Source organism: Dipodomys ordii, unplaced genomic scaffold (genome assembly GCF_000151885.1).
Source record: "Dipodomys ordii isolate 6190 unplaced genomic scaffold, Dord_2.0 Scaffold1, whole genome shotgun sequence".
Lineage (NCBI taxonomy): Eukaryota > Metazoa > Chordata > Mammalia > Rodentia > Heteromyidae > Dipodomys > Dipodomys ordii.
In genome coordinates, this window is record NW_012267217.1 from 3356488 (window position 1) to 3374471 (window position 17984).

The following is a 17984-nucleotide window of genomic DNA, read 5'->3' on the forward strand; positions in this document are numbered from 1 at the left end:
ATTACTATATTATGAAATATGGTAGTAATCACACTTTTAAAATAATTTTACAAAAAGTGTAATTTCTGTTTTTTAATTTTTAAAATCTGTATTATCTTTCAGTAGTTGGGGAAAAGAGTCATTAGCATTCAACAAATCGGTTTATGAATACAATCTTGATCCATGTCACCCCTCTCATCATTTTCCCCATCCCTCCCAAACTTATTCCTTCTTTACTCTCTAATGTATGTGTTACTGATGACATTTTTAGTGACTTGACAGACACTTACTTTTAAAAACTCAGTATTAAAACGGCCAAATTTTTAAGAAGCCAAATTGAAACATTAGTTCCTCGTATCACACTGTTCTATGTATTTGTATTTGTTTCCTTCCTAATAGTCCGAAATAATACTTTTGAAAGCAATAGTTATATAAGATGTTTCTTGGCAGAATATTCTTTTGTGTATTTGTTATAATGTCACATTGGACATATATATCCACCACTTCTTTACTAAAGTTAAAATGTATTACAGCTGTCATTGAAATATTAAATTTTAAATAAATCTTAAATTTTCTTAGATTCGTATATATGGTTAAAAGAAACAAAATAATTTTACCCTCAGGAAAGGAAGCTTAGTTCCTGAAAGAAAATAGCAATTCTGTATCATCCAAGGCAGCTAAATTGGCCTCAGATAGTTAGAAACCATATTCTATCAGAATATTGAGATTTTATAACCACAGTTGTGAGTTAGCTGTCTTAAATGAGATGAAAATTTAACACAGGTAAAGCAAGAGAATAAACAAAAGTAGAAAGAGCAAAAAGTACTATGTAAACACTTTGATTTCAATTTTGGAATATTTTTCATTCTACTATTCGTTGCTTTTAATCCCCATCTTAGACGTATTTTATATTGATATGGCTATGTAAGGTCGGGGGGTGGGGGAGAAGAGCAGGAACAAAAGCAAGAGAAGCTAGGTGGAATAAGCCATACAAATACTTGTTAGCAGGTTTTTCTTGGAATATGAATGAAAAGGTTAACTTACAAAAAATGTATTTGTTAATCAGGTGCTGGTGGCTCACACCTGTCATCCTAGCTACTCAGGAAGCTGAGATCTGAGGATCACTGTTCTGAGCCAGCCTCTGTGAGACTCTCCTCTCCAATTAACCACTCAAAAAACCAGAAATGGAGCTTTCACTCAAAGTGGTAGAGCCCTAGCCTTGAGCAAAGGAGCTCAGGGACAGCATGCTCAGGCCCTGTGTTCAAGCCCCACAATTTACCCCCACCCAAAAAAATACTTTTTGGTATTTTTTTAGTCTTTATGTTGAGAGGTGCTGTATGGTGGTGCTGTATGTAATGCACATAAACTATATAGTGAGAAACTGTCTCAATATACATAGCTACCTACCTACACACATACCACACACACACATATATGCACACACATGTACATGTATATGTATATATGTTGAGCAATTATGTTTTTGAATGTAAATACTTCTTTAGTGCCCAGAATCAATTTGCAGCCTTAAATTTTTCTACTTCATTTTTTCAGTGACTTAAAAGACACTAATAGGAAAATAACAAATTAAAGATGTATATAAGGTGACTGGAAAAAGAAGAGATAGAATTAAGGGCACATTTGGAAAAGCTCTTTCTATAAGGGAAGAAGGATGTGTATGGAAGTAGATAAACTGGGGAGGAAGAGATAGGGAAACAGTTTAAGAAGACCATAATTTGCTTAAAATGTAAAAAAGAAATCCATTAGTTAAGCATGAGATGCTTGTCATACACTGCAGTTATTGAGGTGATCATGTGGTTCTTATCCTTGCTCTTGTTGATGTGATCAGTTACATTGACTGATTTGCACATATTGAACCAGCTTTGCATCCCTGAAATGAATCCTGTTTGGTCATAGTGTATGACTTTTTTTGATGAATTGTTGGTCGATTGGCCAGATTTTTTTGAGAAGTTTTGCATTGATGTTCATCAAAGAAATGGGTCTATAGTTCTCTCTCTTTGATGAGTCTCTGTGTGGTTTTGGGATGAGGGTTATGCTGGCTTCATAGAAAGAGTTTGGTAATGAACTTTCACGTCCAATTTCATTGAAGAGTTGAAGGAGTATTGGTGTGAATTCTACTCAGCTGTGATTCCATCTGGTCCTGGGATTTTCTTGGATGGGAGGTATCTTGTTTCTATTTCAATGCTTGATATGGGTCTGTTTAGTTGGTTTAAATCTTCTTGGTTTAGTTTGGGTGTATCAGTATTTGCTAAAATTCTTCCATTTCTTCCAGATTCTCAAATTTGTTAGCATAAAGGTTTGAGAGGTATCCCCTTATAAAATGTTCTGAATCTTGGTTGTTTCTGTGGTGATGTTTCTAGTCTCATCTCTGCTTTTGTTTATTTGGGGTGTGTTCTCTTCTTTTTTTGGTAAGATTTGCTAAGGGTCTGTCAATTTTGTTAATTTTTTCGAAGAACTAACTCTTAGTTTTGTTGATTCTTTCTATTTTTTGGATTCTAATTCATTTAATTCTGATTTAATTTTAATTGTTTTTGTCTACTTGACTGGGGTTTGTCTTCTTGCTCTTTTTCAAGGAGCTTCAGATATATCATTAAATTATTGGTTTGAGATTTCTCCAATTTGTAGGATGTAGGAGCTCAGAGCTATAAATTTTCCTCTGAGTATTGCTTTTGCTGTGTCCCAGAGGAGCTGGTAATTTGTATGTTCATTTTTGTTAAATATCATGAACATTTGAAATTCCATTCTGATCTCTTCCATGACCCACTGGTAGTTCAACAGTATGTTGTTCAGTCTCCATGTTTTACAGAATTTTCTTTGATGGCTTTGGTGTTGAGTTCTAATTATATTTCTTTGTGGTCTAAGAGAATGAAGGGAATAAATTCAATCTTTCTGAATCTGGACAGATTTGTTTTGTGATCTAAAATGTGGTCTATTTTGGAGAATGTTCCATGTGTGCTGAGAAGAATGTGTATTCTGAAGCTGCTGGGTAAAATATTCTGTAGATGTGTGTTAAGTCTAGTTGGTCTATGTAGTTGTTTTTAGATCTGAGGTTTCTCTGTTGAGTTTTTGCCTAGTTGATCTATCCAGTGGGGATAGTGATGTGTTAAAGTCAACAATCAATGTCTTTCAATCTTTGTGTGATTTTAGGGAAAGTAGTATTTCTTGGATAAATTTGGGTGCTGTGGTATTTGGTGAATAGATGTTTAGAATTGTTATATCCTCCTATAAGAGAGATTCTGTCATTAGTATGTAATGTTCTTATTTATTTCTTCTTCCTAAATTTAATATGATGTCTATTTTATTGGATATTAGGATTGCAACTCCTTGCCTGTTTATGGAGGGGGGGCGTCATTTGCTTGTTAGATTTTGTTTCAGCCTTTCACTTTCAGAATATGTTCGTGTTTGTGAGGAAGGTGTGTCTCTTGAAGGTAGCAGATAGAAGGATCTTCCTTGCCATACACACCCAGCTCTGTATTCTATAATAATAGTATAGTCATTGATTTATTAATTGATCATTCAACAACTAATTTACTGAACGCTCTGTGTGTGTGTGTGTGTATGTGTGTGTGTGTGTGCGCGCCCGCGCATGTGCCAGTACTGTGGCACGAAGTGTGTGTGTGTGGTTGTGTGTGCCAGTATTGCAACTTGAACTCAGGGCCTTGCACTCTCACTTGGCATTTTTGCTCAGCTAGCACTCTTTCACTTGACTCAAGCCTCCAATTCTTGTTTTTTGGTGATTAATTGGAAATGAGTCTCTCAGATTTGTGTGCCTGGAGTGGCTTTGAACCTCAGTCTTCAGATCTCAGTCTCCTTGGTAGCTAGGATTATAGGTATATGCTACCAATTCAACTCCTTTGTGAGAGGGTAAGTTTGGGGTGGAGAGATAGAGGAAAGAATTCAGAATAAATACAAGATACATATCTTGCTTTGAGGCTACTCACTCTGTAATGTAGCAGGCAAACTTTGCTCAGATATTTAAGTTGAATTCAGGTAAGTTTTGGAATAGCCTAATTTAAGATATAAATTAGAAGTCGACTTCAAAAGTTGGCAATGAAAACACACAGAAATTAATTACAGAAAGTTAAATGGAACCTGATGAATAATTGGTATGGGTGAGGCAAAGCATTAATGGAGGAAAATTAGATTTCTTTCTTTTTCCTTATGAGACACTGAGTGCGGATATAGAAAAGGCTTATTTTTCCAACTTCTCCCATTATATACTTTGTTTTGCTGAATTTCTGCTTTTTTGTATTTATATTTTCTCTTATTTCTGTTTTTAAGCCCCTATGGGCAAGAATTATTTAAGAATCACTTCTGGCTCATTTTTTCCCCCAAAATGTTCACTGTTACACATTATACATCGTAATCGTGCAACATTTGTTAATATCTAATGTAGTTTTTTTATAATTCAGTATGATCATGCTGCTTATATAAAAATCATATATTGCTTTAAACTTCTAATTAAACAATATGAATAGTTAAGCATTAATGATTGAGTCAGAATGGATACCAGGATATATTAGATGGATGGATGAATGGATGGGCGGGGCGGACAGACAGGCAAGTAAATCTGTCTGTAAAAGCATAACTGAAATATTGATTTCAAATTAAAAATCTAATGATTTTTGAAGCCTAGCAGAATTTTTCATACAGTTTGGGAAATAAAAGTAAAAAGAGAGAGAATAGTACACATGATATAATAGGCATTTGCCTGCCAAAATCAAGAAGTTAATTTTGTTCTGAAATCATTTATTTTTATAATTCATTATGAGTGTGCAAAACTTATATGCTAGTTCATTTGGCAGTTTGTCAAAAATGACAAATGTCTGCTAAAAGGAATAGAGTGGATGAGAAAGTTTTTTATCAGTGGAAGTTGGTAATACTCCAAGATGTCCTATTTTCTGAATAAACGTTCCTCATCAGAATTCTTGCAGAAACACCTGGGATATCCGAATATCTCTATTCAGTATATAAATCCATTCAAATTTATGCTAATAGGTATTTACATATAGAAAGTATGCTAATATTCCAAACTGGGAGGCATTAGGGATTTAAAGTAGAAATGTAGGAAAAATATAATTTTGTAATTACCATGGATAATTGGTAAAATTAACAAGTGTTCCTTCTGTTTTATAGCCAGTCATTCTGTTATAATACCTAATCATTCTTGGCAGTGCAGGATTTATGTACCTCAAGTTTTGTGGCTTGTTTTGTTAGGTTTCTGTGTTAGTGTATATTGCATACATATGCAAAGTATATGTTCTAATCTTAGTAATGGCAAATCTTTGCTTAATTCGGCAGTAATAAGTGTGCTTATCATGGCTACAACCTGCTTCTTTTTGTTCTTTAATGTTTTAGTTTCTTAAATAGAATGAGATTAAGAGGCAGTTAAAATAGTGAAATAATGAATATGTGCTATATTTAATATTCATGAATTGTCTTCTCTACTTCAAAATTGAGAAGCTTTAACTCTGTCATTATCAGGCATAGTGAAAGAAGTTTTTTGTTGTTTTGCATGTGCATTTGGCAAATTTGATCATGGATTTTCTCTCTGATGATGATTAACCTATTTCATGCCTTCTTTGCCTAAGTATCAACTTAGAGTTCCAGTTTGATGCTTATTAATTTAGTTAGGTTTATGCTTTTATACTTATGCTTTAATTTTTCACTTTTCTTGATAGAACTTTTCAAACTAAAAGAGATTAAAGAATAGCCTGATACAAAGTAATACATGTGCCTTTGTATGTTCATATGTGTATAAATACCTTTCTATAGAGCTATATCAATGAAATCATACAAAATGAAGGCTCACTTATATAATTCAATAGTAAGAAACTGACACTTTGGAGAAATTATTTTTTTGCATGTTCATATTAGACTAAAACCTTTGGGAAATTCCCAAAGAAAACTACTTAAATATTTTATTTTTGAACTCCACCTTTTATGTGGTGAATTTTTTTTTTTTACTTTATAGATTGAAGTAAATCTTATAGTAAACTAGTGTGATTATATTTACAGTTGCAAAAACTGAAGGGAAATATGTCAGATTTGAATTACATCTAATAAAAAGACAAAATTGAATAATTATCATGATTAGAATTTACATTAGTTTCTTATATCATTGTACATGTTACTGACTCAATAGACATGTTTGCGCAGTTAATTCAAATATTTTCAGTCAGTTGCCATACTCATGCTTTTTATTTTCTGTGCCAATATTGGATCTTGACCTCAGGATCTGGGCTTAAATTCAGAGCTGGGGTGCTGTTCCTTAGCTTTTTTATTCAGTTGGGACTCCACCACTTGATCCACAGCTCCATTTCTGGCTTTTTGGTGTTTAATTGGAGATAAGAGTCTCATAGACTCTCCTTCCTGGGCTGGCTTCAAACCACTATCCTCAGAGCTCAGCCTCTGAATAGCTGGGATTAGAGGAGTGAGCCTCTGGTGGTAAATTCTTATACAGAAACTCCTTTTTTCTCTTTTTTTGTTTTATATTTCTGAACTGTATGTATATGGATGTACATACACACATGCACATACATATACATTAGGAAAATAACTAGAAAATAGTAAATATATTCTCATTGTCTCAACTGATTAGTAATTCATTCATTACTTGTGATGTTTCTTTGTTGAAATCTTAGATGATGACAGCTTTATTAACATTTTGACTGTCTCCTTTTTAGTCCAGTGAAAATAACAATTTATAGTAGCACTTACATAAGCAGTGAAAGTATGCAATTGTTTCTCACAAGATTTTGATTTGGGGTGGGCCAGATAAATGTACCTTGATAGCATGATATATCTATTTAAAATCTGTATCACTTAAGTTGTCATGAAGTCACTTTATATCCTGGGTGTGTGGAGATACACATCTGTAATAGCCCCCAAGAAGCTGAGATAAGAAGGACTGTGAATTTGAAAGCAGCCTGGGATAAACAGTCAGACCATTGTAGAAAAACACAAGAATACACCATGTGAAGAATTTTCCTTTTTTATTTTGTGTAACTGTGTTTGTTGTTCTCTAAAAAAATAGTTCGGAGTTTCAGTATAGAGATTCTGAATGCCAGTAATCTCCAGATTTTTAGATATAAAAATATAGACCTGTCTTTTGATATGAAGATTCAGATTATGTCTTTCTTTATACTTATCAATTTATAGAAGGGAGTAAAATTGAAAAATGACTTAGATTTTTTTATTTTTACTTTCTTAATATTTATACTTTAAAAAAGTGACAATTACTTCAAATGAACTGCATCCATGATAATGGTTTCATTTTCTATATAATCTGCCTTATTCAAATCTTCTTTTATAAAATAGTAGACTGTTTTCTGTCTTAAAATCAATCTATCTAGACAAATCAGTTTTTACTTAAGGAGTTTTAAGGTTTCCTTTTTCCATTGATAGTATTACAGCAAAGTCTGGCTCTTGAGTTTAGTAAATGGCATGACACACTATATCCATGGAGAGCTTTTGATGGAAGTTATTTTTCAGAACTTCTTTGGTGTATGGTTTACTCAGGTGGCTTCAGTTTCACATCAGTAAAACACTATTTTGTATTGGTGCTCGAGTACAGAATAATATTGTGACTATAAATGCATCTTCTGCAGATTATATCCTGTTCCCTTTCTTTGTTGATATTTTTCTTTTTTAAACTTTGTCGCTCAGAATATCTTTAATGCTAGCCAAGGAGTCAGGGATTTGGACGTATTTTCATGGACTTCCAAAGCTTTTTTCCCCCAGGTGAGTTAACTATAAGGAGAAGTCATACATTACACATGTATTTCAGCATGTACAACACATTTTAAGTTATGTCATTGAAGGTTTTGGTTAGGGTTAATAGAAATTTCTTACAGAAAAATCTATATGAAATTCAATAGTTGAGTTTATTACCAAATAATATATTATTAGTTTATGTGGAACTTACATATGACTTTTCAATTGCTGTATTTAGGTTTTTACTAACTTCTGCAACAGTTACATCAGGGTTTTACCTTTTCAGGGATAATTGATTGAGGTGATAATATAATCTTACGGCTCTTCTGTTTTTCCATACTTTCTTCCCTTTCATATCGCCCCTTTGAATATTCATTTGAGAGTGGGATGGGAATAGACAAAAAAAAATAACTTGCATTCAACAATTTTATATACTGGTACTTGAGCCTCATATTTGTGTATTGAATAAAGTATTTTATGATTGCTTGAGAATAATAACACAACTCTATGTTTTTGTCCATTTGTGTACTATTTAATATAACTATTAGATAAACTTTATTTGCTATTAACATATTTATGTTTATTAATGATTAAAATATTAACTATTTTAATAAAAGCTGACATATATTGGCTTTCAGTAAATAGTTATACTAATTATTAGTTTTGCCAAGACTTACTCAGACTATTAACCTGAATGAACAAATTTGGGATTACTAAATTAAAAGTAAATGCTACAGGAATATCAGCAAATAACCTTAAAATAGTTTTTCTGCTAAATTTATGCATATTTACTGTTATTTTAATGTGGTCATATAATTTAAAAACTAGTTTATGAAATAGAACAAAATTGCCCCTTGTAACTATGAAATGGCATTATATTTAATGAAATCGATCAGTTACTAATAGGATATTTTAAGTGTTTACAGTGAAAATCTTGTGCGCATGGGAGCACTATATCAAGTCTAGATTTTATACTCAGTTTATACTGTGAGTGTTCATAATTATTAGAAATACACATTTTCAGTTTCTTTTTATTTGAAAATGATGATCCTTTTTTAAGAATAAAACTAGTAATAAAATTTTATCTTGCATAATACTTTCCATTTTTGTTGAGTTTATAACATTATTAAATATTACTATTAACCTAATTGTGTATGAGTATCTTATTATTGTTGTCTCTTGCTCTACTTAAATATAATTGAGTCAGTATTTCTGTATTTACAAGTTCACTTTTGAATTTTCTTTAATGGAGTTAATAGCAATGGAAGAATCCCATTATGAAACTGTTACTTAAATTTATTTGAGAAGAGAAAATACGTCTCGATTAATATTCTATTACATTATGAAACAATATATGACAACAATCAGGTTGAACAGAAAATGTGGAGCAAGTTCTCTTTGATATTCAAACCACTTTTCACTAGTATAAATAGAAGTACATTTTATTTATTCACAATACATCCATGCTAATCTTTCTTCTCTGCTAAAAATATAACCTTTTTCTGTTATTGGCTTGACTATATCACTTCATAATAATAGTACAACAAATTTTGAAATGCATTTTCATTTGTAGAATATTAAAAAAGCATTGATAAAAATCTTGTAAGCATTGTTCTTTAATTCATAACTAGCGAATATTGAGATGTGGCTGTATTTATACAGTTGTTATCTCTGATTATAGATAAGTGTATTTTCTCTACTTACAATTATTAGAGTGTAAAGAAATTGTTAATTACACTTACATATAATAATGTTTCAGCATTGATTCAAAATTGTTTGATTGTGGTTGGCATAATTATTTTTATCTTTTTTTTGTATGCCAGTACTGGGGCTTAAGCTCAGGGCATTAACTCTTTTTGCTCAAAGGTGGTGCTCTACCACTTAAGCTACAGCTCCACTTTGGGCTTTTTAATGGTTAAGATAAGAATCTCATAGACTTTCCTGACTGGCTGGCTTTGAACCATGATCCTTAGGTCTCAGCCTCCTGATTAGCTAGGATTATAGGAATAAGCACAGTGTTCAGCTATTCTTTTAAATATATGACATATTTAATACATATTCTTTTTAAATTATATTAAAAGTTAAAAGGAAAATCAAGGAGTACATTACTATATTTCTCAAATTATAAAAGACAAAAGCCAGTTGTTCAGTTATTAGTGTACAATATTTTCTCCTATCTTTTCTTCAAATTTGTTTTAAATATCATTAGATATTTTAAAAACTGAATTCTTTAATAGTAGTATAGACTAATGTTTATTGTTAGACATATGTTCTCATTTTTAATTGACAATATTATACACTTGCTATAAAAGCTATTATTAATTAGGAGAATTTGAATGTGAGAATAGATGGTATTTTGTTCATTTTTCTTTTCCTATTCAAACTTTCAGGAGCCTAAAACTAATACTGATGACTTTTTCAAAGACATAAACTCCTGCTGCCCACAGGAAGCATCAATGCAAGAACAGGAGATGCCATTCTTGCGAGGAGGGCCAGGGATGTACAAGGTAGTGAAGACGGGACCTTCAGGTCACAACATCAGAAGCTGCCCTAACCTTAGAGGTATCCCAATTGGAATGTTAGTTCTGGGAAACAAAGTCAAAGCAGTGGGAGAGGTATGGATTCTTGTAGCTTCATGACTTTTAAGATATTCATTTCAACTACTTTCATTTATGATTCAACCAGTCATCTCTTTTCAGGTTAAGTTGTTCTTGATGTTCTTGATCTTTACTTGTATTTGAAATACTAACAATTTTTCTTTGCTTTTTTTCTGACAATTTTATTCTTATAATTATTCTGTGGTTATTTTATTTATATTAACAAATAGTTTGTAGTGTGTATATAAATGTTCAGGATTTGCATATATCTTGTGAGTACAAATGTACTATACTGATTTGGGTTAATAGAACTTAAGATATTTTACATGAATTGGTTTGGAGGTGTGATAAGATAAAAAAGGTTTCATTTCTTTGTTCACATTCACAGGTCTCACTGAAGTCCTGAGCAAATAAAATTATTCTTTAGACCACTGTGGCATTTGCCTCAGCTGATAAGCTTGAAGATGTAGTGTGTCATGCTATTTCTCAGGGTCAGGGTCATTTTCAATTTGCTGTATAGCTGCTATCAACCTAAATAATAACAAATATGGTGTGTTAAGGTATTTTAGATGCAAAAACATAAAAAAAATTAGCCAGGTATGCTGGGAACCACTTAAATTAGATATTATTTTTGTTCATTAAAAAGTATTATTTTAATTGAAGTAGTATTTTAAAGAGCTTTCTATTAATTTTGTTTTACCTCAGGCTGTGGTCTTAATTTCAGAAACTTAATTTCACAATAAAAATGTATTGAAATGATTACGCTATTCAAAAACTGGCTTTCAGCCTGAGTACAGGAAAGAATCAAGCCAATCAATCATGCTTTTTGTTATGTACCAGGTAACCAATTCTGAAGGTACATGGGTGCAGCTGGATAAGAACAGCATGGTAGAGTTCTGTGAGAGTGATGAAGGAGAGGCCTGGTCCTTAGCTAGAGACAGAGGCGGAAACCAGTACCTCCGACATGAAGATGGCAAGTTGGCTTACATTTGTGATTTTTCTAAATTAACCTTTGAAATACACAAATATGTTTATTCCATTAAAGAAAGGTTTGAAAATCTTGAACTGATCAAAATTGGCTTGTAAAATACATGAGTACTAAGTGAATGCCCATGAAAGAAAAAAAATGAAACATGGGGCTCCATCTTTGTTAAAAATCCTTTTGCTTTATTAATAGAATTTGTATATCTCATTCTTCTTTATAAGTCCGAGACTTTCTACCCTTTCTACCAAAAACTGGAAATTGTTTTCAGACCACAATTCTCATTACTTATCCCAGACAAATTAATCCGATTGAGATTATCTAGGGAATGAATGTTCACAGCATCTTTTGGAGGTTCCCTACTCTGTTGTTAGATTTTTTTTCCTTTTATTTATTTTTTTTATTGAGAGACCAGGACTTGAACTTGGTACCTAACACTTTGCTTACTGGCTGGTGTTTACTGATTGAGCCACACTTTCAATCCCTGTTGTTAGATTTTTAACCTTCTTGCTTTTTGTCCTCCATTCCTTTTTTCAAAATTTAGACAATGTAATCACTTTTGTAAAGCTGTAATTAATCTTCACAATACCAAAAATATCCTGAGTTTCCAAAAAGTTGTAACTGTTAGAAAAAAGATAATATTGAATAATTTTATTTTTTAATATGCAGATTGTGAGTCTGGTTTGGCCAGGTATAAGGTTTTTTCTAATTAAAAATATTCTGTGGGTGAAAATATTTTTTATACTAGATACTAAGAAATGTTGAGGATAAGTGTTTCTACTTGAGTACATGTTTACAAAACTCTTAATATATATATTTTATTTATTTATTTATTTATTTTGTCAGTCTTAGGGCTTGAACTTAGGTCTTAGGCACTGTCACTGAGGCTTTTTCTTTCAAAGCTAGTGCTCTACCACTTTGACCCACAGTACCATTTCTGGGTTTCTGGTGGTTAATTGAAGATAAGAGTTTCACCAACTTTACTACCTGGGCCGGCTTCAAACCATGATCCTCAGATCTCAGCCTCCTGAGTAGCTAGGATTATAGGTGTGAGCCACCAGTGCCGGGCTTAAAAAACTATTTTGATTTCTACTTCATTGGGTATTTAACTTTAGTTTTGTGACGTGCTCTTGTATACATTTAGTTATAATTTACTTACCCATAAATATTAGTATATGTTTAATAATGTTTCCTGCTACAATGAAAGTAAATTGGTTATTTAAGAACATCTTATGTGTTCTGTCACTGTAACATATATGTAATATGCTTTGTCAGTATTACATATATGTCAGATGCTCTGTCAATATTACATATATGTCTTAGGTTCTGTCTGTGTTAAGCTGACCCAACTTTGAAATAGATTTAAATCAGAGTCAAATATGAGTTTTTTTTTTAAATCTAACTATCATAAAATCTTTCTTAAAAATTTCTCCCTGATGTGAGTAGGGAAAAGTACCACATAAGAGAGTAACGTTATAGTTGTTGCTTTCATTCTAGAACAAGTTCTTCTCGATCAAAATTCTCAAACTCCTCCGCCAAGCCCCTTCTCAGTTCAAGCCTTTAACAAAGGGGCAACTTGCAGTGCCCAAGGATTTGATTATGGACTTGGAAATAATAAAGGTAGGTGTTTGAAAATGAGGCTTTCCCCTATCTAATTTTAGTAATTTCTTGTTATGTCTTCATCCATTATTTTTCTTGCCTGCCAATTCATAAAAAATTAAAATTTGTCCTTAGATAACTAATGATTGAAATATTTACACAATTTTTCATAGTAATTTGTGTCTTGTTTTTTGTTTTGTTTGCCCAGTTTTATGATTGAAACATTTACAAAGTGTTGTTTTTCATAGTAATTTGTGTCTTGTTTTTTTGTTTTGTTTGCCCAGTTTTAGTTTAAGTTTATGGGAGATCTTGTTTAGATTATTTTCTGTTGTAAAAATATTCACTTTGAATTTATATTCTAAAGATTCAATATCACTCTAGTAAGATAACTTTTATCGTGAAACTGTTTTTAGAAGAGTAATATTAGTGAGCAACAAAGAACTTCCTTAAAGGATACATTTAAAATCAGAATGTCAGCTTTAAATATGTAACATACTAGCTTCAGTATATGTGGTTTTAAGTTTCTAAATTGACTATCTTAATTAGAATTACATGAAATGGTGTTTGAATTTAGTATGTATCATGAAACTAGAAAGTTTTAAAAGTAAAACAAAAATGCTAAGCCATTTAGTATTAGATATAGAGATAGATTGATAGCTAGATAGATATTTTAATAGAAGAGACAAGTATCACAGAGTTGAAATAATCAATTTGGAATAATTCGTATACATTTTTACCCAAAACTGAATTTCTGAGTAAACTTTACTATATCTAGTTCTTTCTTATGTATCTAATCCTAGTAATAAATTTTTTGAGTAGAGAGATACAGTAGCACACATGAAAGTAATTTGACTTTACAAGTTTTTTTAAAAGTAATTAAAAAGATTTGACTTTAGCAAACAAATACAGTGTTTTTCTACCCGACTTGCAGAGCAATTATAAAATGAATAATGGGAAGTGGTGCTGTGGCTTAAGTGGAAGAGTGCTTGTCTTGAGCTGAAGAGCTGAGGAACAGTGCCCAGGCCCAGAGTTCAAGCCCACGACTAGAGAAAAAAAAAAAAAAAGAATAATGAAAATAATTTAAAATTACATCAATGTGTACAGAATGTTTGATTTTAAAAATGAAACCACTTTATATCAGATATTTTCATGACTTTCTACAAGTTCTTTTTTATGAAGGAAACTTAGTTACAGGTTTTATTTGGTTCTCTTGTTTTCCTCCTTTCACAGGCAATGGTATTACCTGCTTGCTCTTCTCTAACTGAGTTCTGTTTACTTAACCTCAAAGGCTTGGTGTTTTCCTTTATTACCTTCTCACTAGTATTATCTACTCTTAAGCCAAATTCTCATGTTTACTTACTGCTACAGTACTGTAATAATCTGTTTTAGAACCATGTTTTATTCAAATTGTATGCTTTCAGTTGCTGAAGTGTCATAGTCATTATATTGATTTCTATCACTGTACATCAATATTTAAGATACAATTCACCAAAACCTAATAAAAGTTAAGCGACTGGTAAGAATGACAGAACTTGCTCAAAACACTTGTTATTTATCAGAAATAACAAGTATTTTTAATTTGCTTTTGTGAAGACTGTTCAAAAATAGCACATACTTCATAATCCCAACTAGACTCTTTTTATCTGTAAAATACTTTCTGTAATTTGTAGCATTTATTTATTAAAAATGAGTTCATTTGTAGTTACATCCATAGTTCTTTCCTTATAAATCTGTCCCTTGTTCGTGTTTCAGTTAAAATTTTCACCTGTTAAATTATTCTATTTAGAAAATTCTATTTAGAAAGATTTTCTAGTTTCTGCATCAATAGTCTGGATGTGGGACTTTTCCTTTGCAGCATCATTGAAACTATTCTGACAAATCAGAATAAATCATGTAGATTCATAATATTTTATTCATGTCTTTCATATGTAATTATACATAAACATGGTAGAGTTCATATTTGGAGCACTATTTAAAGTTGGTAGCTCAGATTCATTTTCATATTATAGAAACTACATATTTTTATATAACCTGTCAAAGCAAAAGCGTTCATGATTTTAAAAATTACTTTGGTAATAGCATTTTTTTTTTTTGGTTTGTGTGCTGGTCCTGGGGCTTGAACTTAGTGCTTGGGCACTGTCTCTGAGCTTTTGTGCTCAAGAGTAGCACTTAATACAGCTCCACTTCTGGCTTGTCACTGGTTCTTGGAGATAAGAGTCTCATGAACTTAACTGCCTGGACTGACCTCAAACTGTGATCCTCAGCCTCCTAAGTGGCTGGGATTATAGGCATAAGCCACCAATTCCATGCTGATAATAGCAATTTTACAAAAGAAATGACTGATTTATAACTAATGGAGATATATTGGTAAGTTAGAAATATATATTTTATACCCATCCATTTTCTATTGCAAAGAAATCTAAATTACCTTATGATTATTTTTACATGTATTTTTCTTCAGATAAGTGTTATCTATATTTGACATCATTTATAGCACTTATATTTTTATTGTATAGGTACACTGTCCAAATAACTTAAAGGAATCTATATTATCTTTATTTACTCTTTATCCTCTCTGAAATAATGGGGAATGTTGCATGTGATTTTAAGTATTTTGGTAGTTAGAGTACTATAAAAGATTTGGTGGAATGCTTCCACCTAAAAAATAAATAAATAAAAACTAAATTAAACCGTGGGCAAAAGTTGTTCCCTAATTTAAGAACTTTGATCCCCAGCTTCCTTATTTTTCTGAATTGGCATAGTTTCATTTAGCATGTAATTTCTGAGTGTCATAAGCACCATTTACATTGTCATTTTGGATGTTAATGAATAACAAGTTGTAGTTTTGACTGTTTTGCCCACTACAGGTGACCAACTGAGTGCCATATTGAATTCCATTCAGTCACGACCCAATCTCCCAGCTCCTTCCATCTTTGATCAAGCTGCAAAGCCTCCCTCTTCCCTAGTCCACAGCCCATTTGTGTTTGGACAGCCCCTTTCCTTCCAGCAGCCTCAGCTTCAGAGTAAGTCTGCCAGCCTTACTTGCCTCATCAAGCATTTCTGAAGCTTTCTTCTGAGTTGTTTATCTAATTAATCATCAACTCATCTGACTGGTTTTATTTAATTAGGATGTTTTCCGTCCCATATTTTTGAACTATTTAAGCTATTCAGAGCTAAGAAGTTCTGTAGCTAAGACATATACTTTTAACCACACATTTTATAAGTATAGTTATTAAAATGTGACTGACTTCTTTTTGTATTCTAAGTAAATATGCATTATAAGACATGTGAAGAAAAGCATTTTTTATTTCAAATTTTCTTTTGTATATGCATGTCTATGCTAATCCTCAGTTTTAGGGATAATACTTGTATTTTTGTTACTTTAATATATGTCCTGAAAGAATACACCATTTCACTATACCAGTAGACTAAAGACAGAATGTACTTGTTTGGGCAAGTTTGTTTCTTCTAAGCAAATTTTATATCTATGAACTATATAACAATTTAAGTTTCCAAATTTTCATTTCCTCCCTTCTTTGTATCTTGTTATTTTTAATACTTTATAGTGGTTTTATGATTCAAGATTCTACTTTCTAAGATTGCTCTAGCCCTTTATCCATCATAGGAATTCACATTGGTTTGGAAAGTAGGCCCAAACAATTACATTGAACTGAGTGTCTTTTCTTTTAACAATTTCCTAAATCTCACATAAGTATCTCAGTGCTCCTACCAGTATGACAATAATATTCTCTTTTCCACATTCAGGTCTCATGTCATCCATGTAAAGTCACTGATTGAATGAGATAATTTTTTTCAAAGGCTTAACTTATATGTTTATTATTTGGATTTAAATGAATGACTCTTTGCTTAAAGTACATAGCTACCAAGGCCTATATTATCTTTTCTACAAAAAGACTTTGGTAGTTTTTATTACAGTTAAAAAAGAATGCTAGCAGAGTTTGTTTTCAACAGCAGTTAGCAAACTCTGATATTCATTATTAAATTATATACTTAAGGTAAACTGTATACAAGAGTATAAAAATTTCTGAATTGATAATATACAGTAGGCATGTTTAATGCAGTTTGGGCATTTAATTGATAGCCATTTCTAGCTTATCATGTCTACCAATGTGTACTATTCACTTCAGTGTTTTTCTTTTTTCCTAGAAGCCTTGAGCTTTTTAGGTCCTACCATTTGAGCCATGCCCCAAGCCCTTTTTGCTTTAACTATTTTTCAGATAAGTCTTATATTTCTCCTACTACCTATGCCTCTCATTTAGCTAAAATTACAGGCATTGGCTACCAACCCTGGCCTCCTTGAATGTCTCTTAAGAATTTCAAGGAAGCAGACTAGTGTCGTTTATGAAATTTTCTTTCATTATTTTAGAATGAAAGAAAAGTGAAGATTTGCAGTGAATTTTAATGGTAAAAGGAGAGCCATCACAATCAATAAGACTGAAAATTCCTAATAGAAAATTCAAATTAATTCACCCTCAAATTTCATTTTTAAATATAATGGTCCTTATAATGATGTTGTATAACAAACTAGGGATTGAGCTTTGTGGTAGAGCACTTGTTTAGGATGTATGAGGCCCTGGATCCCATCCCTAACACCATTAAATACATAAATAAAAAAATGCACACATACATATATACATAAAATAAATCTCTCAGCAGAAGATAACAAAACTAAACAGTAAGAACCTTTGTGGTTCTATCTAATGGATTATTTTTATTTTAAGTCTTAAAAAAACAAAACTAAAATTTATCAAATCTAACAAAATATTTCAAAAAATATATAGATTATAATAAGTTTAGATTTATCCAAATTAATGATGTTGTATCAATTTAATTTTGTACATATCTGCTACAAATGTGATTAGTACCATCATCTTGGAACAATTTGTAATTGTGGCCTTGATAGGTATAAATTACCAATCTTATGAATCATTACTTTTCTATATTCTAACCATGGAAAATATTCAGCTCTTTTTTAAAGCTACTCTCTTATCAGCAGAATCATTTGACTTCTAAATTTGAGAATAATGATAAATATTTTAGCATAATGTTAAAATTGTAGAATCAGATAG

General features: G+C 31.6%; 1 protein-coding gene across 2 annotated transcripts in view; it reads left to right on the top strand.

Moving 5' to 3' along the window:
* The window catches only part of Mycbp2 (MYC binding protein 2, E3 ubiquitin protein ligase), a 236244-nt gene that overhangs the window by 151575 nt on the left and 66685 nt on the right, over nucleotides 1–17984 (top strand). Inside the window, exons 53-57 of one of the 2 annotated variants that reach the window (XM_013009100.1) lie at nucleotides 7669–7743; nucleotides 10107–10331; nucleotides 11154–11286; nucleotides 12793–12915; nucleotides 15762–15917. In XM_013009100.1, the coding sequence (XP_012864554.1) occupies nucleotides 7669–7743; nucleotides 10107–10331; nucleotides 11154–11286; nucleotides 12793–12915; nucleotides 15762–15917 (712 nt within the window). The remainder of the gene's footprint in view (nucleotides 1–7668; nucleotides 7744–10106; nucleotides 10332–11153; nucleotides 11287–12792; nucleotides 12916–15761; nucleotides 15918–17984) is intronic. The other variant, XM_013009110.1, reaches the window with a different exon arrangement.